The sequence below is a fragment of the Patiria miniata genome, unplaced genomic scaffold, assembly GCF_015706575.1.
Source record: "Patiria miniata isolate m_02_andy unplaced genomic scaffold, ASM1570657v1 HiC_scaffold_6, whole genome shotgun sequence".
Taxonomy (NCBI): domain Eukaryota; kingdom Metazoa; phylum Echinodermata; class Asteroidea; order Valvatida; family Asterinidae; genus Patiria; species Patiria miniata.
In genome coordinates, this window is record NW_024037073.1 from 7,795,117 (window position 1) to 7,819,100 (window position 23,984).

The window sequence follows — 23,984 nt, forward strand, 5'->3', positions numbered from 1 at the left end:
CTGCACCTTATTATTACTATCGACGACTGAGAAGCTATCTTGGTCTGACGACACTTCTCCCATCACTAAAGCCATTTCACGAAACACGGGTGTCAGTGTCTAAACTTCGCGCTTTTCTTCCTCCTAAATCATTAATCTTACTTTAAAACTCTCTCATTCTTCCATATCTTAACCATTGTAATATCGTATGGGCACGAGCTTAATAACAAACTCCATTCACTAATCATCACTCAAAAAAGAGCTATTAGGATTTGCACGTCACATCCCCGTGAGCACACTGCACTCTTTTCCATCAGTTGCATATTTTAGCACTTCCAGAAATAAACCAGCTTCATACGGGCATCTTCATGAACAAATTTACCAAAAACCTATTACCCTCCCCCTTTCTTCTTTACTTCAGTTCCGATATCCAACCAGTTCGCGTAACAAATCACATCTTTATGTACCTATATTACACACGCACATCATGCTCATGAAATTCACTTCTTCGTTTCTGCGGGCCTCGTCTCTGGAACTGAATGCCGTTGACGAATCTACGAAATATCTTTCTTTTGTACGTGGGTCGCTTCAAACATGCCTAGAAAAGAGCTCTCATCTCTCAATATGTAACATAGCTTGCTTCTCATTTGGTTTTTCAGCAGTTGTTGTGTGTGTGTTTTTTTTTTTGGGGGGGGTTCTCTCTTAATAGTTACGTTCTGTTCTAGTTCATAAAGTTCATGATAATAGGTTCTGTCTCGGTCCAACTGTCCGTGTGTATTTGTTCTTGTTTCTGTTTTGTGTTTGTCCGTTCAAGCCATCTCGCCACAAGCCTAGGCTTCCGGCCAGAAGATGCCTCCATACCTTTCTATATTTTCACCTTTTTGACAAACTCTCTTTCTTGATTTATGTACTTAATCGTGTATTCTATGCTTGTATTTATCATTTTGGTATGCGAAATAAATGTGAGTTTTGAATTGGAATTGGAATTTGAACTTGCGTCCAGCTGACCCTAGCTGTATAGCTAGTCAGCTGGGATGCAAGTTGACTGAGTCACATCCGACAACAGGTGCCTTTACGGTGTATGCTATGAAACGCAAACCGTATTATATGCGAGGGTCCGGACGAAAGTCACTTTAATGTTACAAAGTTCAAAAGGGTAAAACGTGTACATAAAAACAGTTACTGCGCATATCGTGCATAGTTATAGTGCAAAGTCCGTCTTATATACAACTTGACAATGTTGATAATTATTATTTGTAGGCCCTACTTGCCCTTGGTACCTTGAAATGCATAATAGTCACGACTCTGTTATAAAAACAGGCGTCTTGCATAAACAAAACATGGTTGTAACGTAGCCATTAAGATATAGTTATCACACATTCTTTGTTGATTTACGGTCGGTGTTTATTTCAGTCAAGCCATATAACAACAGATAACATATCTGCAAGGCTTGAATGGCTTTACTGCGTAAAAAAATTAACCCACTACTTTTACCACGAATTATAGAACTGAGCTAAAGAATAGCCAGAGTGGAATTCTGAATATGAAGCGCACACTTACTGAGCATTCATACAGAGCTACCGAGGAGGGCGGGCTTTTAGTAACGGATGGTGAACGGTCGTACTGTGAACTCTGAGATGAGGAACACACTGAGATTGCGTTGATTGTGGAGTGAATAAGTCAGGTAGGTATCGCGACAGTGCATATGCAAATCAAGATATAACGATTTTCACATCAGGTGAGCTATCAGCTGTTCTGTAATCTGTAAACAAAGCGATGAGTAATAATATGAAAATAAATTCCTTGACATGCACAGGGAGCCCGTAAAACCGTGTTTATATTTTCTAGTAATTTGTTTCAAGTAACAGTAAAAGGTAAGCCAAAAAAGAGGCCATTTTTGCCATGGCTTTTTTTTTGGGGGGGGGCCAAAACAAATTTTAGTCCCCCCAAAAAGTAGGTCCCAAAAATTATGGCGTGGGGTTCGAAATTTTTTTGATTCTAGATGCTCTGCGGTGCGATCTGAGGCAATATCTGACCACTTTAACCAATGTTTTTTTGAGGAAAAGATGGTGGTGTACTCATTGCCTGCCTTTATTGCGATGTCACATAAAAAAAAAAAAAATGGTTTCGTTTGGGGGGGGGACGGAGGGCATGGCCCCCTTTGCCCCCCCCCCCGGATCCGCCCTTGGAGCCCCGCGAAAATCCGATGCGATGAGCTTTTAACATAAACATGTGTGCAAAATAATGTCAATCAATAGTTGATCACTAAACTACAGTACAACAAGAGCAAGGATCTGTATCCGTTATACAACAAAGGAGGAAGGACAACCACAGAGGAAGTGTTTGTGTTTCATCCTCCATCCACGGAACAGCAACAGAATGACTTAACATGGCGCGCTAAAATTCAGTATAGCCTGCATGCATTGTACTATTATGTGCGAATGCCAAGTATATACGTGAACCGGCTAGCGCTGATATCTTCACGTCGATATCGCACAAGGGCAGTTCGCGCAGTAAACATCATTATCAGCAGGGGTCATTTTTCAATGACTGATATAGAGCGATATGGTCACGATCGTGACCGCTGACCTCTACTGCCTATATGTAGCATAATGAAAACAAAGGCTATTTTACACGACGCACTTGACCCTTGCAAATCGTCTCTGTTTCGCGTACGGAGTCTATGCTTGTATACTTCAATGAGGTTTAAATCTCTCTTGTCACTTTATAGGTCACGTATAGCATCATCATCATGGTATCAGTTGAACCATAGATCTGTTCCTTGCTTATCATGGAACTAATGAGAATATACCACTGCCGACTATAATTAGTATTTCCATGGAGCTATGGATAAACACAGGTTTGGACCATGCTTGCAGCACATGTATCAAAGCAACCAGGAAATCCTCGTTCTTTCGGCGGGTACATCGGATCATAGGATCGGCACCTGTGCATTAGATCATCATTGATGTCAGTCGCATGAGGAGTCGAAGCATCTTCGTAAGACGAGAGGAACACAACCACATCGACAAATGATTCGTCTGCGAGTTTGGTGGTGGCGCTGGGTCATTCCTGTTGTGGTGTGCCTACAGTATTGTCTGACATATGGGATTTTGTACAACTACAGCATTTTATTCGTGAGTCTGCTGAAAGAGTTTAACTCCACAGCTGTACTGGCAGGTAAGGGAATTATCTGCACTACAAGGTTTTCTTAAAAAACAACACATGTGATATACCAATGAAGTATGTCTTAAAATTAGACAATGCTCTCCCTCTCATCTGAGTTAAGAAAGAATTACTGAAATGTATCAGAAGTTATGCATGTTTTCAAAGAACCTGTTTTCATAGCTGTCCATGCAATGCCATTGGAAGCTATTGTGCTGAGTGAGAATTACAAATTACTCGACGTCACAAGTGATGTCGCAAAAAAGCAGCCACTGCGTACACCACCAGCTTTTCCTTAAAAAAATGGTTAAAGTGGTCAGAAATTGCCTCAGATTGCACCATAGAACATCTAGAATCCAAAAAATTCAGGGACCCTTAAGCGGGCCCCGAACACCACGCCGTAAATTTTTGGACCCACTTTTTTGGTGACCAAAATTTTGTTTTGCCCCCAAAACAATTGATCCGCCCTTGGACATTGGAATTTTGAAGGACATGTACAGTATAATTGGATTTCTCTAATCATTAAAACTGGTGTTTGCATTTTTTGAAGACCTTGAATCACCAATTTTGTGTAAAAATAAATGAAAGGTGGTCACTTGCTGATAAATAATAAATAATAATTGTGCTTATAGCGCTTTCCATCGTATCAACAATCTCAAAGCGCTTAACAATTATTACCCCGTCGTTCATCAGGCCATGGGACCACGCGGCAGCCGATATAAGCGCTCAATCGGTCTTCGACCCTGGTCTGAGGTACCCATTTATACCCCTGGGTGGAGAGAGGCAATTGTAGTTAAGTGTCTTGCCCAAGGGCACAAACACCATGTTCCTGGCAGGGTTCGAACCTTAACAAACGCACCTTCGTACATGAGTCAAACACAGCCCGTAACCACTGGGCCATGGCGTTCTGATCCATGTACACATTTTATCCTTCAACAAATTATGTACCTTTCGTTCCATGTCACCTCTCTACACTTTACCATACATCTGTCCTTGCGACTTTTTGTAATGGGCCTACAGCCTTAGTCTCTAGCTGCATCAAAATATGACTTGCGAAGTTATCTTACGTGAAATTTCACGAAATTATACATCTCAATGCAAACACTAATAATTTTTTTTTTTAAAGTACCACTAACGAAAAAGTAATATATTTTTGGAGCGTAATATTATCCGTATTCTATTGAATTAGAGTTTATTTCTAAAAGTTTGTGACAGTTCGGCTGAAAAATTAATGTGAGGCCCTATTAGGCCAAACCGAAGTCTGCGGTTTCTGGTATGGAGCTTGCCCCAAAAGTGGTGCGGCGACGCGTTTTTCCCCCTTTGCTTTTCTTTTCTTCAAAAAAGGTGTGTGTTTGTGCTATATATTAATATGTGACCTTGCTTGAGATGCACGAATAAGCCACTTTGTAATAATGAATAGATAACTGGTGGCATATAAAAAGAGTAAGATTAATGGTGAAAATACACATGTACAGGCATCTATTGTTTGTTGAGATTGATAAATCAAAATTGCCAAAGTATGATCTGTCTCAAATTAGGTTTTGCCCTTCACCGACGTTTTTTTAAACACTGTATACTCAGTGTGCTACCTCCCGAGTGAAAGTTGGAAAAAAGCACTCGGGTGGGACTCGAACCAACGACCTCTTTTTTCTAGTGCAGATGTCTTACCACTCGACCACCGAGCTAACGGGATCGGTTGGCCGGTTCGAATCTGATGTGCATAGCAAAAGGGCAAAACCTAATTTGATTTATATCACCCCGACGCAAAATCCCATCTTTTGATCTGTCTCTTGTATACTCTTTATTTCACAAGTTTGGGAAACTTTTTGAGTTGAAATGACAAGACTGAAAATCAAACTTGCATGCAAAAGTAGGAATATTCCTAATCCTATGGGGTGAAGAATAAGATATTTTTCAATGTCCAACAATTTGTTCACCTCATAGTAATATTATTTGAATTGCACTCCACAAACTGAAACATAAATATTCCTGGCAATGATATGCAAAATGGGAACCCTTTTTTGAGTTCAAATGACAAGAATGAAAAAATTAGAGAAAACGGTAACGTCAGACCATACAGACATCGACATCATGTGCTGCCAGGCTGCGAATATTTCATTTACACAACAGAACAGGGTTTCCATTTTTTCAGGCGACTTGAATCAAGGTTATAGGATTGTAGAGCGCCGCGTAACCTTTTACCTACGCGCGCGCGTATACTCTCTCCACATTGTGTGAAACTGTATATAATTTATGATTATTGCAAGGTTTGGTCAAGCACCGCCGTTGCCTAGTGGTTGTGCATGCTGGCTAATGATCAGAGGTCTCGAGTTCGGTTCCCCGCTCTGCACCCTTAAGATTTTGCTCTTTTTTTCCAGCAATTTAAAGTTTTATCGTAAAAACGTTATTTTTCAGTCGGATACTACTTTTATAGCAGCAATTTTCTTTTTCTTTTCTGATCGGGCAAGGCTCTGGAGGATTTTTTTTAAAAGGAAAATAAAGTCCGAAATCCGTACCAAGTTGAAAAATAGTAGCCTCCACTCAAGCCTGGTTATTATATCCATGCCCCATAGGAAAGCGCACAAAGTACCCCAGATAGTTGTGTAAAAAAATATCGCTGCCAGGCTGGTCGTTAGTCTGCGCCCTTACATATTGCGCTCGTTAATAAGCGTTTACAGTATCCAGATACACGACCATCGCTCCCTCGGTATGGCTTCCAGACGCATAATCACAAAATTACAACACCGTCTGCAAATGGTGCCCGACTAAATTTAGTGCAAAATAAATGGGAGCCCAGAGAGGCCACATAAAGCTTATACTCGACACGTTAAAAACACGCTAGAATTATGCAGCAGCAGGATTTTAGTCAAACCAGTGAGTTTGGCGGTTTGAGACATCATCTTACATTGAAAAAAAAAAAATTAATTTTGGCGACGCGCATGCCTACAGTGATGCGCGCAAACCAGAAACCTGTGACTTTTTTGGCCTTAGTACATAATACATTCAATTTGTGTAAGTGCGTCCGAAACTATGGTGTTTCGAGCCGATTTCTACTATATTGTACATCAAAAAAGGTTGGACGAATCATTGTAGTAACTAACTGATACTTTTATTAGAATAAATATCCAAGTTATGGTTGCAACTATAATAAATTGAATTGCCCAAAGTACGTCCGACACCGTGGAACTGCCCTGATCACAGTTATCTCCCGCGGAGATAGTCCCCCGCACCCCCCTTCTAAACGACCCCTAAGTATATCAGAAGTCCAAACTTAATTTCTGAAAAAAAAAATATAATGATTCCGCGGGGTTAACGAATAACACATTTTCTACGAAATTGGAAGCGCCAAAGGGCTTATTATATTATCATGTCGGATCCGCTTTGAATTTCACTACATGTATTATATTATTGTTGAATGACTGTTTAGTTCAGTCGCAGGTCTTTGCGGTTTTTAAAATCCTTAAGTTTTCTGAAATTTCAAGATTTTTCTTTTTACTTGTGGAAGTGGTTAATAGAATTATAGCACTGAGTCACGAAAGCAACACTTGCCTGAGGTTGAATGACATGTTTGGTTCAGTCGCAGGTCTTTGCGGTTTTTAAAACCCTTAAGTTTTCTGAAATTTCAAGATTTTTCTTTTTACTTGTGGAAGTGGTTAATAGAATTATAGCACTGAGTCACGAAAGCAACACTTGCCTTAGCCTTGGTCAATGCTCTCGTCGTTATTTGTCCCGTACGCGGTCAATCGTCGGCATATATCCTCACGCGCTATGCACATGCATGTAAAAATACAGCGCGAACAGCGACCTCACGCGGCCACTATTTTTATGCAAATCAGTTGGAGACGATGTCGAGCCTTGGTTCAATCGTCGGCCAAAGCTTATGTTTTTCTTTACTTTGCGCTAGATTTCCAGCGCACGACCTCGTATGCGAATACAGATAATGTAGGCGGGGCTAATATGTGGAGTGTCCAATCACACCTTGGTAAATCCGGACGTCATCAAATTATTTGCAGTTTTTCCGCCTTTTGCGGACGTGACAGGAACCACAGTTTTTGTGCATTGGTGCCGTGTGCAGAGACACACAATGTGTACGTGTATGGACTATGTACGGCGCTACGTTTCACTATGCAAGTTTCCACGCAACGATCGACTAATAAGAAAACGACATTTAAGGTCAGCTAAGGCTATTAACATAATGAGCACCACCCCCAAAACCTCACATGGACGATTGAACCAAGGCTCGACATCGTCTCCAACTGATTTGCATAAAAATAGTGGCCGCGTGAGGTCGCTGTTCGCGCTGTATTTTTACATGCATGTGCATAGCGCGTGAGGATATATGCCAACGATTGACCGCGTTTGGGACGAATAACGACGAGAGCATTGACCAAGGCTACAGCAAAGGCCTTTGTAAAGGAGTTTATATTGCTGACTTTAAATGACCAAGTGCGTAGAGAGAATACACTTAAGTCCGCTTCCTGCGGCCAATTGTGTGTCTGCTATAAAAGTTTAAGGGCCCATGAAGTGAATTTTTTTTAGGAACGCATTTTGTGCAAATTTCTACTCCTTTTAAATGTACAAAAAATATTTGACATCCTTTTTGGTTAAATTTATGGAAAAGTGCACTTCTTTAAAGGTTTACAGTTTTCCATGCTTTTCCTGACAACTGAGGGCGCGGTTTGGGGGTTTCTGTTCAATTGTAAACCATTGAAAATATTTGTGAAAAAGGTTTGCTCATACATGTACTGACACAAGTTCATACAGCAACGACTCATCAAAAATTTACGACAACGAAATATCAGAAATTCTGGCAACCTCTGATGCTGAAATAGCTATAACATGAGGTTTTTGCCTGAAATCACACTTCTGCTCATGAATATGGAAATTTGTATGAGCATAAAAACCAAAAAGTCACCAAAATACCCTTGAAAATGGCAAAATGAAAACTTAAAATAGGGTAAAGAGGGACACAAACATGCATTTCCAAGGATTGCATTAAACAATTACATTGTATGTGCCCTATCAAGCATTTTATCCAAATTAATGTCCATCTTATCTAAAATGAAATCCAAATGCTTAAAGATTATCGTGCTCACAAAATACCGGCAACTTGCACGGACACCTTTATCTTTATGCATGGCTCAGAGAAAATGAAAATCGAACGAAGGTGTTCAACTCAATTTATTCCTCTTACAATTTTAGTCGTATTAGTTTATTTGTTACTTTATTGCTCAGGTTGGCCAGGATCACTTGGCAATGCTTTGGCCGGCCTGGTGAGCCCCCTGACCGCCCTTCTGATGACGAAGATGAAATTTCTCAAAGTGGTCATCCTCGGACACGTCATCATATGCGTTGGATATCTTCTAACCTCCATCGTTCCTGCGCTAGGCTACGCCGTGTTTACCTTCGGTGTCATGGGTGGAGTTGGCGTTAACATCGTGATCCACGCGGTCACGGGGTTGGTTTTGGAGTGGTTCCCAAAGGACAATTTCGGTCGAGCAAATGGCATTGCTGTTTTAGGATCTTCGTTAGGTATACCTTAAACCAATCCAATCTATTGTTCAGGATAACCGTCATGGAACAGTTGCTCTGTATATAGCTTGCACAATACTTTCGCCATTGAAGTGCGGCTTTAAAATATTTAATTGAGGTTGCGAAGACAAATAATAGTCTTATAAATTAACTCTGTTATGTCTTATATGGGATTGGTATAAGGTTATAGTGTACTATATAAGTATAATATCTCATTCTATAAAACAAAATGTCCAGATTGGGGGATGCAATTTGTATTCATATAGATAAGCATACCCTCTCAGAAAACAGTTGTTTGGCTTCGAACATTTTCCTTATTGTTTGTTTGGTCATTGCAACGTTCTTAGTTTTGTCCGCAAGAATCAAAATCATTTTTTTTAAATTGATTGGAGCGGTTTTCCTGGCTAGTGATGGCACATACGGGTGCACCCATTTTGTCAAGCGCCAATGAAGAAAGATATTGACAAACTGGGAAACCGTCAAGTTTTGGCTGGATATCTCAGTTGTAGAGCACTGGCACGGTAATCCGGAGGTCGCAGGTTCAAATTCCGCTCCACTCAATGTCTTTGTTCAACTGTTTGTTCATCACTTTTCTGTAAACAGTATGATTTATCGCATTCACTGTCCCCACTATGAAAAAAAACCCCGAGGTACTAAATATAATGGCTGTTCTCTCGTTTGTGTCTTGTAGGCATGTTGGCCTTCAGTCCTTTGTTAAGTACTTGCATCACTCAGTTCGGATGGCGACGGGCTCTGAGATACATCTCTGTGGGGACATTGGCGTTAGGTATCATGGTGAGCTTCTTTCTGACTGACCCACCGACGGAGGACGAGGGCAACAGTGAAGGGGGAGATGAGGGAAAACCAGGGGTAGACGAAAGGGAACGAATCGCCCTAGAGACAGTTGAAACCTTGGATCCGGACCACCCTACAGAAAGAACACTGGTGGGAGAGGGTCAAGGAGATGAAGAGGAACCCCGTGAAAACCACAAACAGAGGATCCACACGCCAAGCTGCGAAGTTAAAGGCAGCAGTAAAGGTCGTAGCAGCTTCGCTGTCTCAGAGGTATTCCGGATGATAACTGATGTCGAACCATGGGCGTGGACTATTGGAGCTTGTATGGCCATGATGAGCTGGACATTTTTCGGCATCAACTTTGTGAGTGTTATCAGTCCTGGACAAAAATTCCCAACACCAATGTGGAAACACGTGAAATGACCTCCTCTGCCATGTTCACCATACACAGGGTTTCTAAAGCTGGTCACTTATACATGTACTTTTCATACCAATCAAAAACCAGATGAACCCTCGGGGATGCTATAAAACCAAATGCTCCAAATATTGCAATCGTATTCCACACTCAGTGGTAATTACTTACTGGATTTCTCCCCAATATCATCAGTGATGTGTTTTTGTTCGTTTGTTGAATCGTCACACGAGAGAAAAAGATATGCCCATTATCGCTCTTAGGGAACCCTGATTTCTGCTAATTTGCTGGTAGCCTGGTACAATATTCCAAATATAGCGAAATGCAGCCGGACGTTACACAGGAAAAGTCAATTTTGAATCTATTTCAATGCAGCAGATCTATTTTGTTGCAAGCCCAACTGCATTGATGCTAGTTTTTCTGCCTTATTACTTGCTGTCTAAAAACAAAATGCAATTGTTAAAGTAGCTTAGAGATCTCTCTTTCGTCTATAACGCTAAGCGTCAATTTGTATGGGCTGCAACAGGGACATAAATTTAAGCCGTGGTTGGCAAAACAAAATTAGGAAAGATTGCAGATGAACACCCACATCCTGTAAGAAAGAGGCGTTTTTAATCTTTAGTATCGTTTGTTGGTTATTTTGCATTTTCTGCAATCCGATGATACCCTTTAAAAATTAAAAACTATTCTTTATTTTTGCAACGTAGACCTTCCACTTTACAACCTGTGGTCGGCAATTGAGTGCCAACCACGGGTTGGAGAAGAAAGGTCTCTACTCCAGTATTAACAGTTCGATTCAAAACCTGATAATGTTCTCATATTCGTGTTCGAATGTTGCAGGCCAGTTTCATGGATGGCCGCGGTCTTAGCAGTGACCGCATAGCTGTGGTTATCATGTTATTTGCTATTGGAGAAATTGGCGGGAAGATTCTCATCAGCGTTGTTGGAGATCATCTACCGTGTCAACGGATCTACTTTCTGGCCTTCTCCGTGCTTCTAGGAACAGTTGCGCTGGGCGTTATGACGGTGGTTCAGACCTTTCCACAAATGATGGCGCTTTCAATATGTAAGTCAGAGACGGTATAATTTGTTTTCTTTTTATTTTATTCCTCAGGGGGAAACTTATTTATTTAGAAGAAACGTTTCTCTTGCGTTTTACAATTAGTATAAACAAATAAGAACTTAATCATTACATAAAAGAAAGAATGGATCCCAATTCGCATTAAATTTAGCAAGATTACCATTTGTAGTAAATATGAATTTTTCTGATACATAGTATCATTTTTGCTCATTCTTAAATACTAAAAGAGACGGTTTGCTAACATTCATCTTCATTTTGTAAATATGGTAACGGCATAGGAGAAGATGTAAGTTAAGGGCGCTCCAACTTTTGTTCAGTATGCCAAATAAAATCATCTCCTTATCTATACAGGCACATTAATATTCAAGGTCTTCCTAATCCAATCTGGATTTCCTAATCCAGTGCTGGTAAGGGGTGCCCCCTTTTGCTGATCTCTCTTTTTATTCATAGTCACCAATAGAATGACCACATACTGACTTACCCTTCTGCAGTCACCTTGTCAGAAAGGAGCGTGTTTTTCAATACATAGGCCTACAGCTTTTAAATTGTACATTACGGCCTTCAGTATAAATTGTATGCAGAACACTGGTAATTTTTAAGGGGGGGGGGGTCGGTCCCACAGGCGCCCATTCCCATGTGGCTTAGCCATCATAACGTTGACGCAGATGCCCAAACGCAGACTTTCGGGAAAACTTTTCTAATCAAAATTAAGGTGTTTTGTCGTTATGGCTTTTCCTAAAGCAAAACAGAATACGCCACCTCTATTGAATTTCATTGATGGTTAGCCATTTTATTGACATGTATGGGGTAATTTGGGCTTGTTTTTTTTAACGTTCCCGACGTTCGCGTGAGTGGAGCCCAACCCAGATTGTTTAGTTACCTACTGGATAGGTTATAACACCAGATGGCGCTCGTAAGTTCGTATTGATCATCAACATGCCCGCGAGGTTATATCTTATTCTTTAAAAACTGTGAATTCATTTCTTTTGATGTTTTTCCATAGTTTCGGGCTTTCTTCGGTCGGCATTGTATGGAGGCTCGAACGCAGTTGTCGCCGACCTCTTCTCCACATCCTACAGCTCTGGTTGTCTCATGATCCTTGCATTCTTTCCGTACGGTATCGGCGCACTACTCGGCGCTCCATTGTCAGGTACAGATAGATTGGTGTCCGAGTCATTGGTAACGTGCATCCAACCATAATTCAAAATGCTCATAGGCCTATGTATGCCATCCGCTCCGTTCACAAGTACCCCCCTCACCGGCAAAGAGAGTACAGTTGGGGGTGACAGCTCTATGAGGGTGACCGACTGACGCCATCTTGCCTGACTGCAATTCATTTGCCACGAAGCGCGGCCATTGCGTGTACATATAGTAAAAATCCCCTGGTGAACGTGCGTCACACACAAGGAACGGTGCGAAACCAGCGAAATGTCCCGCCCATGGGACGTCGTTGCTAGGTAAAAGGGCGCCGTCTTTCGTCGGCGCACGGAGCCCATTTGAAAGTTATCTCAGTGGGATCTAAGGAGCCATGAAATGAGTTATGCACTAAAACGCGTTTTAAGTGCACCACCTTAGTATTCACAATTTTTTTAATGACATTTCTTCAAAAAAAGAAGGGCACTGTTACAATGCTGTCACTTTAAGTGTTCACTATGTACAGATTTTGGCTGTTCTGTACAAATTAAAAACCTAAAATGAACCTCATGGTAACAGCTTGCTACATACCAAAAAAAGAAACTCTTGCAATTATTTGTGCTCAAATATACAAGCTTGTGCCCTAATCAAATAGATTAGGTATACCTAAAAAACAAACCATTTCAGGTCACATCTCATACCAACATGCATTTTATGGTATTCAACTCTAAGCAAGACTCTACCTAAGCAAAACGTCTTTAACACTGAGCAGCACCTTGTGTTTGTTGTAATGGTGTCATGGTATACAAAATAATATTGAGTGGCTCAGAATGAAATGGGAGGAATATTATCGCAAGGTAAAACCTGGACTTTTCCATTTTACGAGGCGAAGCCGAGTGAACTGGAAAAGTCCAGATTTTACCGAGTTTTTATATAACTGACATATGGATCCTTGTCATTTGATATATTTGAACTTTTATTTCAATACAAATTTAGTGGAAAATGTATTTCTCTCTTCCAAACCATCCTTTCACGAAAATGTTTGAACCCAACTCTGTCCGGTTCGTTAGTGTGACGTCACCTCCAGCACTTTCTGCACGATTGGAACCGGAAGTTAACGCAGCTCGAGCGTTTGCAGCCAATGGGCGCTAGTAATCAGTGGTGTGCGCGCGTGTATGACGTTTTTACTAACGAACCGGGTAGCGCTGGCTCTTTGGAACAATATGCGCTACGCGTAACGCTGAACGCGAACAGCAGCATTTTAAGTTCTATATCTATGGCATGCATTTGCACACAAATACCGCGTCATGGAACAAGAATGATCCTAAGGGCGTGTTTTCGCGACCGTGACCAGAAACATGTTTCGGCTTTGGTCATTGGTTGAGCGTTTTCGTGACTTCGGTTGGCTGGAGTGACGTTACTGTTCCGACCAAAACCGAACCAAGGCCAAGGGTCGGTTACGGAGTGCATTTCAAGATGGCGGAAAGATAAACACACGACATGTAACAAAACAGTGTTGGGGAAAAATAAGCTTGTAATGCATACGTACATCGTCAGTTTGTACATTTTAAGTGGCCTGTAATAAAATGTCTATACAAATTATCGATGTTGTCAAAATGTCCGCCATGTTTGTTAACAACTTTTTGACACGGTTTTCGGTTCAGCGTTTTTGTGCGCATGTGTAAACATGTCTGGTTATCAATTTGACGTCGCAAACATGTTTCTGGTCGCGGTAGCGAAAACACGCCCCTTCCCATTCCCCATGGGAGAATGGGACTTTTTGAGCCCCGGCGTGAATGGGAGCAATAACGAATGTCACGTGATGTGAGTTCCACCAATCAAATGACAAGGATTTGTATGTCAGTTATATAAAACTGAATAGTGGCCTATTGTCATCCATTATGTTTCATGGTTTGCTTGTTTTATTTCCGCTTTTTCCCCGCAGGTGGACTGTATGACATAACAGGTGACTACGTCCTCAGCCTTATCGTCATCGCCGCCATCTTTGTTTGCGCATCGCTCACGTTCCTGTCAATCCCATTTCGACGGAGAATGAGGTCACGTAGTATATGTTGCTACTCTGGCAAGACTCGACCTGTTCAGTTATGAAGTGAATGTCTGAAAGAGAAACGGATACCTTGCCCCGTTTTGAGGAAAGCTAGGGTTACATTGTGCTTGATCCTCCTATAAGGATTGGAGCATATAACCTGTGTTTGAAATCGGGATTGGGATCAACTAATAAGGTTACGGACACTTGGAAACATGAGCAAACTGCACGGCAGTGACTTGACCCTACACAAAGCACGACGAGATTTTCGACACTTTTTGCCGAGGTCACTAACAGTGATAAACCTTGGCAACTAGGCATATACATCTGCGCCATTCTAAATTTGGTGCGAAGTAATTAACATTTAATTTTACCATTGAAGTCGTGAATCTATCACCTCAGAAACAGGGCCACAATTATGCTGGTATACAGAATCCTGTTTAACCATGAACCTATTGTCAAGGAATAGGAGCGGGTTGACTGCTGCCAAGGTGCGGGCCAGTGTGGACTCCATTCACCTCGGGGTTGAGGGTGTGTATCCTTGGGATGGAATGACAACTCCGGACTGCACTGATCTTGTACTTGATTATCTCATTATTTAATTATATCTGTTCATCGATTAACATTGGCACATGGTAGAAAAGTACCGTTAGAAAAGAAACCCCCAAGCGGCGTGCTCTCACTCACAGCTGCCTATTCTGGCATCCAGTCAGGATGCTTATCATCCCCCAAAAGAGAGAATTTCGCCCGTAAATTCCAGCAACCATCAAAGTCTTCCGGGTCTATCGGCAGCGAAAAGCGGAGGCAGCAAGAAACCCTGACGAGTAACGCACTCGCGTCCCGAGCGGACTTATCATTCCGCACTTATAAAATATTCATTTTAGTTAACAAAAAGTACAAGATGCCCCATAAACTACCCAGACAGAATTAATAATATACATGTATCATGTAAAGCCTATATTTCAATGGTTGAGAATGTATACTGGTTTACATGTGTTAAGTGTCATCTGCCCAGATACAGTGTAAATGTACTTGACATTAAAGGGACTTCTTAATAATATAGATACAAAAGATGAACTGTACACAACCCTATCTGTCAAAGGGAAAAATACCCCGTTCTCCCATGGCACACTTTCCCTGTTTAACGAACCATGTGACCTCGAATGGTTTAAACCTATTTTTGATTCCAGAAATAATTTCACAGGAAATCATGATAATAGACATTCACAAATGCGAACAATTATTTCTCTTCTTCTGGGAAAACATACTTTACAAAGGTTAACAATAATTAATATTAACTTCAACAATACAGTTTCAAACTGAAACTAACAAGGCATAAAAATGTTAATAAAACACAATCCTTTTACAGACTGTTGTCCCAGGTTCAAATTTTACTTAAGCTAGAATGATACGAATTTTATTACAAGTTTTTCATGTCGAAAGATACTAAGATAGCATGATCTGAAATTCACCCCAACAGACTTTCTGAAAAGCATTCAACTTGGTTTAATTAGGTTTCAATGATTTTAAGCAAATTAATAATTTTCCTACATACGTGATTTACGTTACCATTGTAATTATATAATCGTTAAAATTTACAGATATAGACCAATACAAATAAAGCTGGCATTATGAAATTAGTGTAAACATTCTTTACTTTAGACTTAATATTAATGGATGACTACCAACGAAAAAAAAAGAAAAACCACTGAACCAACCAGAAATGTCAACTTTAAAGCCCTTTGCAATTGAGTTTAAAACATGTGCATGTGTTTGCATTAAACACCCCATGCAAAAGACACATCACTAAATACATTGCGCAAATATGGTTGTCAGTTGGCATAGTGTACATCTTGCAACAGAATACTATCTTGAGGACCCTTGTCATGTCTTGATGGTAACAATCACAAGGTATCATAAAAGTACATATTTATATCAAACAAAATCTTAAATAGCATCAAGGAAATCCTCTACTACTGTATCAGTATACAGCTATTTCGCTGCTGTTTGAAACAACTCAACTTGTATATATACAACAGTACATATTTTTCTCCGATGGACAATATCTAAACAATAAACTACAATTATTTGTCTAAAGATGCAGGGCGATGTAGACCCCTTACTCTTCAGCATTGACCGAAGAACAAGCACCACTAAATCTAAAGAGAACAATTACATGTAAAGCAAGTTATCAGTGGCACCCACCAGAAAATTTAGGGTCTAATCTTTGCAGCTAAAAACTACCTCTAGGAGGCCCTTGCAATACCTAATGAGGCCATCGTCAGTGAGATGGCCCCATTTCCTGAAATGTACTGAGGGTGATTTGTTTTTCGCTGATAGTACATCTTTACAGTTGGGTGATGCTTCCCAAGCTCTTTGTTCAAAAGGGCGTTGTATCGTTTGACCCTGTGATTAAATGTGGTGACTGAAACTTGGCCAGGTTGGTCAATATGAGACCTCCTATAATCACGGACAGGATTACGAAATGAGTGGGACGCACCGCTTGGTCTTCTAACATTGTTAGAAAACGAAGGGGTGTCATGTACAACAACGGCAGGGGTACCCCTAGGTTGCCATGTTGCATCTATGACTCAAGTTTGGTTCCAATTGAACTTCAACTTTTCAAATGAGACCAATTTTACATTTTCAGGCTATTTTACAACTTGACCTCAGATGACCTTTGACCTTGGTATGTGAGCTTTGACATCATTTTCATATGAAGTTGCCATGTTGCATCTTTGATCTGAGTTTGGTTCCAATTGGACTTCAACTTTTGAAAAAACCCCCAATTTTTCGAAACTTTAACCAAAATACCACACATACACTCAACCAAAAAAGAAAGTCCCCCCTTCCAATACTTTTTGTCTAACTCAAAAACTACTGAGCATCTCTCGCTCAAATAACGACTAATCAGTACAGAAATTCCTTAGCAATCCAGCCATATTCTTTATTTGGCTCAAAACAGTGATAATGTGTACGAATTTATGACAAATGATACCGAAAACAGTTGCACTTTTGTATACGTGCAAGTTGTGGTTCACACTCACCTTGCACGTATACAAAAGTGCAACTTTTTTTCAGTACTGTAACGTGCGTCGCCTAGTCGGTCCCTTGCCTCTCTGGCCCAGTCCCGATGGAGTTGAAGCACCTGCGGTTGGAGGCCACAGCACCAAGTGACGAACAGCACTCCCAAATCTGCTCCACCAGGGGGAAAGCGCTAACTCAACTTGTGTTTGGGATTTAGGGAATTGGGTGGATTAACCTATGGTTTGGGTGGTTGACCGGTGGCTCTGGCTGGCTGACCGGCTGACCAGTGGCTTAAGTGGCTAAAGTGGCTCAAGTGGCTCGAGAGGCTCAAGTGGCTCAAGTGGCTCAAGTGGGGGAGACTTTCACCCTAATTAGTGACAATTAGACAATAAAACAGAGACAGGAGACTTCTTTGACTTCTTTGGTCCCACCAGGCGAAGAAGTGAGATTTATTCTCTCAAACTGTGCCTTTTATAGGCCAACATGGTCATATACATTCACATACAATAAAATGCCCCTCATTACTAAAGTACACAGGGTGCCTCAACCAATGAAAATGCAGTATTGCTTAGTAGATGACTTAAGCCACGCCCACTAACGGCGCTGGCCAATTAAATGCTGATGTTCTAGTATGAGTGACTGGGCACTAAAGAAAAGTCACTATACAGTTCATGTTAATGTATAAAACGTATAGTTGATGATTCATCACATGACCTCCCCCCAGAGTTTTCAGTCCCTGAAACTGTTAAGTCTTAATTTATTAAAGTTTCCACACAACAACATTTGAAAACTTAAGATTTTGAATCAGAGCCACATCCTTCATTCAGTATTCTTATATAAAATTTACAATCTTTGCAGTTGACAAAGTGGGTTTAATAAATCTCATAAGCAGCAGTATTTGTGCACACAAACCTAGTTTAACAATCATCTTAGAACAACTCTAAAATCGAACGATTAATCCTTTTTATCAACACATGACTTTATATGAAATAGATGACTTTATATAAAATAGATGGCTTTATATAAAATAGATGGCTTTATATAAAATAGATGAGCAACACTTTCAAAATACCTCTATAAAAGTCTTCTTAGTACATGTACATGTATAACAAAATAAAGTGGTTCATATTAAACCAACTCCTTTAGAAATAACTTGGTCCTCAACTTTTAAAGTTTCAAAATTAACTGTAACTTTTATAACAACTGAACATTTCAAACTTTAAAACTCTGTAATTATTTGGAACTTTAACTTTAGAAGTAAAAATCTTGCTTTGCCTCTATCTGGGAGTGCAATACTCCTCGGCGGAATACCCGGGTGATGGTCGTTACTTCTATGTGATCTGCCATCTCCCCAGCTGGGTCTTCACTTTCCGTGGAGGAGCTCACTTGGGGCACCATCTCAGTGTGAAGCTGCCTAAGCAGCTTCAATGACTTTCCCCCAGTCTTGGGGTGGCCAGTAGCAGTGGAGGTTGAGGGGGAACCACGTGGGGATGGGACAGGGAGGAGTTGTAGCTCCGGCTCCGGTGGCATGATGGACGGAGAATTGGGTGCTCGAGGCTTGGCTGAGGTGGAGCAATCCTTCCCACCATAGTGCAACTGGGACTCGGCATGGCAGTGCAAGCTGGTGTTCCTGGTGAACCGCTCCCCGCACGTGCTGCAAGCGAAGGGCAAGGCCTCCCTATGTCTCTCCTTTTCATGTCGGACCAGGCTGGCTCGAGAGGTGAATTTCTTCCTGCAACCACCCACATGGCAAGGGAAGGAGGTGGTGGCTGGCGGGCGTATCACGGAAATCGTGGCCTCAGGCTTCTGGGGATGGGCGCTTGGTGTTGAGCTGCTCTTGTGATGATGACTGCTCGTTCTAGGGCGTTTGCTGGCCCCGTCATCCCCCGGTCGCTTCTCGTCACGCCGCTTGCCGGCCGATGGCTTGTCACCATGGTTGCCCCTAGGCATGGTGGACAGTGGTACTGTACTACTGTAGGTTGTGGAAACGGCGGTGGCTGTGGTGGCTGTGGTGGCTATAGTGGCTGCGGTGGCTGTGGTGGCTGCGGTGGCTGTGGTGGCTATAGTGGCTGCGGTGGCTGTATACAGTGCGATATGTGCGGTCGTAGTTGTGGACGGTTCAAGGTTCAAACACAGAATGAGCTGAGGCATGTACGCGCGCCGTATAGCGTACGCGTCACACGTCCATGCCACGCCCACCCGGACCCATCCGGTTCGTTAGTAAAAACGTCATACACGCGCGCACACCCCTGATTACTAGCGCCCATTGGCTGCAAACGCTCGAGCTGCGTAAACTTCCGGTTCCAATCGCGCAGAAAGTGCTGGAGGTGACGTCACACTAACGAACCGGATACATGTCTCGCACGCACAAACGGTACACGCTGTGCGTGGTTGCTATGCAACCACGTGGTGTCTGGTTGATTCCCTTTCAGCACACACATGAAGTACAGGATACCAGTTACAAGTTGCGGCAACGATGACCATTTTAGCAGATTTTTCTTTCTGCTAAATCCTTTTCTTTCTTGTACGGGCTAAACATCGTAATCCTGTAGCCTAGTGGGACGTCGTCGCTGGCGTTTTGGGTACCGCCCGACGGAAATTTGGGTATTTGATGCTGGTTCTTGCTCCTCGTCTTGAATTAGGCCCGTTGTGATATCTTCACTGCCGTTTCCTTGGACGGAAATTCGTTCCTCCCCCGCCGATTCTTGTTCTGTCGATCGTTCAACAGAGGGCTCGAGGTGAAGTGGGCATTCCCCAATGTTGTCTGTGGTTTCTCCAAGTGGATCATCGGCCACCAAGTGAACACCATCTTCATCAGTTGGTGGAAGTTCCTGCTCATCCTCGGTCTCTGGCTCCACAGGAACGCTATCTCTCCCCTCGGTTCGCCATTTTCTTCTCCTGGGCCCGTGTAGATCTTCAGTTTGTCATAATGCACAACCTTCAGCTTTGATCTTGGTTTCTCCTGTATCCGGAAGGTCACATCTGATAACCTCTTCAGGACTAGATACGGGCCAATCCATTTGAACTGCAGCTTGGGAGACAATCCTTTCTTGCGTGCAGTGTTGTGCAGCCATACAAACATTCCAGCTTGTATCTTGCTACCCGAAACATGGCGATCATAGTTGCGCTTTTGCCTCCGAAGATTTACTTTCATTTTGCTCCGAGCTCTTTGATGTGCCTCACTCATTTTCTGTCGGAGATTTTTGGCATAGTCAGTCGACATGTGGTCATCACTGTCGTTTGGTAGTTCGGTAAGCGCGTGTAGTGGTAGTGCTATCTCCCGCCCCATAAGCATGGTGCAAGGTGACTCTCCGGTGCTTTCTTGAGCCGTACTTCGGTATGCCATCATCGAGTATGCCAACTGGACATCCCAATCCTTCTGGTCTGGCTTTACGAACGGCCCAACCAGATTCACCAAGCTTCGGTTGAATCTTTCAATGAATCCGTCGGACTTAGGGTTCCATGGGCAAGTCCGCGTCTGGTCGATCCCCAGCAATCTGCAAACTTCTTTGAATATGGCAGACTGGAAGTTTGTGCCTTGGTCACTGTGGAGTTCTTTTGGACAGCCATATCTGCAAATAAATTGCTCCACCAGAGTTTCTGCTATGGTTGGTGTCTTCTGGTCTGGCAGTGCGTACGCCTCAATCCACTTCGTAAATGGATCTCCCACAACTAGTACATACGCGTTGCCTCGGTCGCTCCTGGGCAGGGGGCCCATAACATCCAGAGCGATTCTCTCCATCGGTGCGCCAACCGTGTATTGTTGAAGGGGAGCTCGGGGTTTCTTGCCCGGTGATTTCCTCCTTGCACACACTGTGCATTGTCGAACCTTGGAACGCACATCGGCCGATACTCCTGCCCAGTAGTACCTTTGTCGGACCTTGTGTAGGGTTTTGCGCACTCCTTGGTGACATGCCGTTTTACTATCATGGAGTTCATCCAGGACACTTTCCCGCAGGCATGACGGCAAAATTACTTGCAACTTACATTGCCTTCCGTCATCTGTCTCAAAGCGTCGGCATAGAGCTCCCTGTTGCATCTTCAGCTGTTGCCACTGGGCCCAATATGTTTTGGTTGCTGCTGACTCAGTGGAGAAAGATTCCCACTCTGGTCTGTCCCCTCCATTCTCCTTAGCTCTGACAATAGGTCCAATCGTAGGATCACCCAACTGTTTCTCCCTCAGTTCCTTCAGCGTCCATTTTGGTGAGAGACTTATCATTCTAGTCCCACGATCTGCATTCACCCCTGTCGTCGGTACGTTTTGTTGGCCATGACCTTCCCCTTTTGTCTCCTCCTGTTTTCCCTCGTTCCGAGGATCGCCAATTGCCGAATCTTCTGGGCAACTAATTCTAGGCATCTCCACCTGGTCCTTTTCGTTCTGCTCTATACCTCTTCCGCACTGCTTGCATGGCATGCGGGAGAGTGCATCTGCATTCTGGTGGACTCGACCTGGCCGATGTTGGATCGTGAAGTCGTACTCACTCAAGATCTCCATCCATCTAGCCAGTTGTCCTTCTGGGTCACGGAAGTTTAGCAACCATCTCAAGGCTCCATGATCGGTTCTGATTACAAAGTGTCGACCATACAGGTAATGCCGGAAGTGCTTGACAAATGTCACAACGGCCAGGAGTTCTCGCCTCGTGACGCAGTAATTCCTTTCTGGCTTTGACATAGTGCGGCTGGCATATGCAACGACTTTCTCCACACCATCATGTTTTTGGGATAGCACAGCTCCCAGGCCTGTGCTACTGGCATCCGTGTCTAGTACAAACTCTCCTCCTTCTTCGGGGTAGACTAGTATGGGTGCTGATGTCAACTGTGTCTTCAGATTGCGGAAAGCAACCTCGCAGTCCTCTGTCCACAGGAACATCCGGTTCTTTTCCATTAGTCGGTGCAATGGTTGGGCAATCTTGGCAAACCCTTGAATGAACCGTCGGTAGTAAGAAGCCAATCCAATGAAACTCCTTACATCTTTGGTGGACCGAGGTGTTGGCCATTCCTCCACAACTCTCACTTTCTCGGGGTCCGTGGCTACCCCCTCACTAGATATCACATGTCCCAGGTAGGCTACCGATTGTTTGAAGAGGCTACATTTCTTCGGCTTTAGTTTGAGATTGGCCCGTCTCAGCCTCCGGAAGACTTCCTCAAGTCTCTCTATCTCCTCATCCACCGTCTTGGCGAAGACCACTATGTCATCTAGGTACAGTAGTAGTGTTTCCCACTGAAGCCCGGAAAGAATCCTTTCCATCAGCCTCTCGAATGTAGCCGGGGCGTTACAGAGGCCAAAAGGCATGACCTTCCACTGGTACAGTCCTCCTCTGGTAACGAAAGCTGATTTGGACTTGGCATCCTCATTTAGTTCCACTTGCCAGTATCCACTGGCCAGATCTAGGGTACAAAACCACTGTGCCCCTGCTAGCGAATCTAAGCTGTCGTCCACCCTGGGTATCGGGTATGCATCTTTCAGTGTGTGTTCGTTGAGAAACCGGTAGTCCACGCAGAACCGGGTGGATCCATCTTTCTTCTTCACTAAGACGACTGGAGATGCCCATGGGCTATTTGATGGCTCGATTATCCCCTTCTGTAGCATGTCTTGTACCTGCTCATCCGCCTCAGCCCGTTGCCAGGTAGGGAGACGTCTGGGACGTTGGCGTATGGGGGCTGTATCATCTGTCCTGATCTCATGACGCACCAGGTCCGTTTTCCCCAGGTCTCCCGTGCCCTTTGAGAAAACGTCTTGATACTCGATGAGTAGCTCCTTCACCTTGTCTCTATCTGGACTCTTCAGTAAGTTCTCAACACTCTGTTGGTACAGATCGGTGAGATGTTCTGGAAGCTCTTGACCAGCTTTGTTCTCTGCTGTTTCTTCCCCTCTTTCCATCATCCTAATCGTAGATTGATCATCTTTCTGAATGTCCTTATCAGCCGTGGATGTGATGGTCCCCAAGACACTTCCTCCACTTATCATCACAATTGTAGTACTTGGGTTGAACACTCGAACCGGGTATTTATCTGCAGTGGCATCCACAAGTACCCTCGCTACCATCAGACCTCGTTTTGCCACCTTACTCCTGTCATTTGGCTCGATGATCCCCCATCCATGGAGGTCTTTCTTCTCGTCCAGGACACCAGTGATGATTGTTTCATGCCCGGTGGTATCCTTGTAGTCCTGTCTGCTCGCACTCGACAGCTGAAAATGCTTGTCTGATCTTTTCCTTGTAAAGGAATTACATGCTCCCTAATCTTCAATTGCCGATGCCTCAAGTCCAGTTCACTGCCAGTGGTCAGCAGGTAATTCATGCCGAGTATTCCTTGGTTTCTGATGGATGCAACCAAGACTTCCACCTCCGCTTTATATCCTCCAATTTGTATCTCCATCTGGGCACTTCCTTTTACTGGGAGTGGCTTCCCATCGGCTTGGCGGATAACTTCATCGACCGGTGTCAGTATAGGTCTGGTTTCTCGATCCATCAGGTTGTACTCTTTTGTGTCTATCAATGTCTCTGACGACCCAGTGTCTATTAGGAATGGCAGTGGATGTGTCCCAATTTCACCCGGCACGAATACCCCATATGAAGCAACTTCACTTGGTAGTGGTACTGGGCATGGGCGTCGCGAGGGGGGGCAAGGGGGGGCACTTGCCCCCCCCCCCCTGGAAAAGCAAAAAAAAAAAAAAAAAAAAAGGAAGAAAAAAAAAGAAAAGAAAAAAAAAAAAAGAGGCGCGAAGACAAAGTGGTGTAAATTTAATGAGTTGGGGGGGGGGGGGGCAGAATGTCCCTGCCCCCCTCTACAACTGATAAATCAAGAATGTG

The 23,984-nt window shown here is 43.1% G+C and overlaps 1 protein-coding gene across 2 annotated transcripts; it reads left to right on the forward strand.

Annotated features, from left to right (window-relative positions):
* Positions 1–1,476: 1,476 nt before the first annotated feature.
* LOC119743151 (monocarboxylate transporter 13-like) lies at positions 1,477–15,511 on the forward strand. 2 transcript variants are annotated; one of them, XM_038219519.1, is made up of 7 exons: positions 1,477–1,717; positions 2,711–3,159; positions 8,380–8,676; positions 9,368–9,834; positions 10,724–10,949; positions 11,968–12,114; positions 14,044–15,511. In XM_038219519.1, exons 2-7 carry the CDS (start codon positions 3,012–3,014, stop codon positions 14,205–14,207), a joined length of 1,449 nt encoding a protein of 482 aa, XP_038075447.1. In that variant the 5' UTR covers positions 1,477–1,717; positions 2,711–3,011; the 3' UTR covers positions 14,208–15,511. The 2 variants fall into 2 exon arrangements, with proteins under 2 accessions (XP_038075447.1, XP_038075448.1); XM_038219520.1 differs by having other exon boundaries at positions 1,477–1,663.
* The last annotated feature ends 8,473 nt before the right edge of the window (positions 15,512–23,984 follow it).

What these genes read in the sequence shown, in the direction of transcription:
- LOC119743151 (XM_038219519.1), top strand. Translation starts at nt 3,012, where the DNA reads ATGATTCGTCTGCGAGTTTGGTGGTGGCGCTGGGTCATTCCTGTTGTG. An exon ending in CTCCACAGCTGTACTGGCAG is followed by an intron (nt 3,160 to 8,379) that starts GTAAGGGAATTA and finishes TTTATTGCTCAG; the next exon opens with GTTGGCCAGGATCACTTGGC. An exon ending in AATGATGGCGCTTTCAATAT is followed by an intron (nt 10,950 to 11,967) that starts GTAAGTCAGAGA and finishes GTTTTTCCATAG; the next exon opens with TTTCGGGCTTTCTTCGGTCG.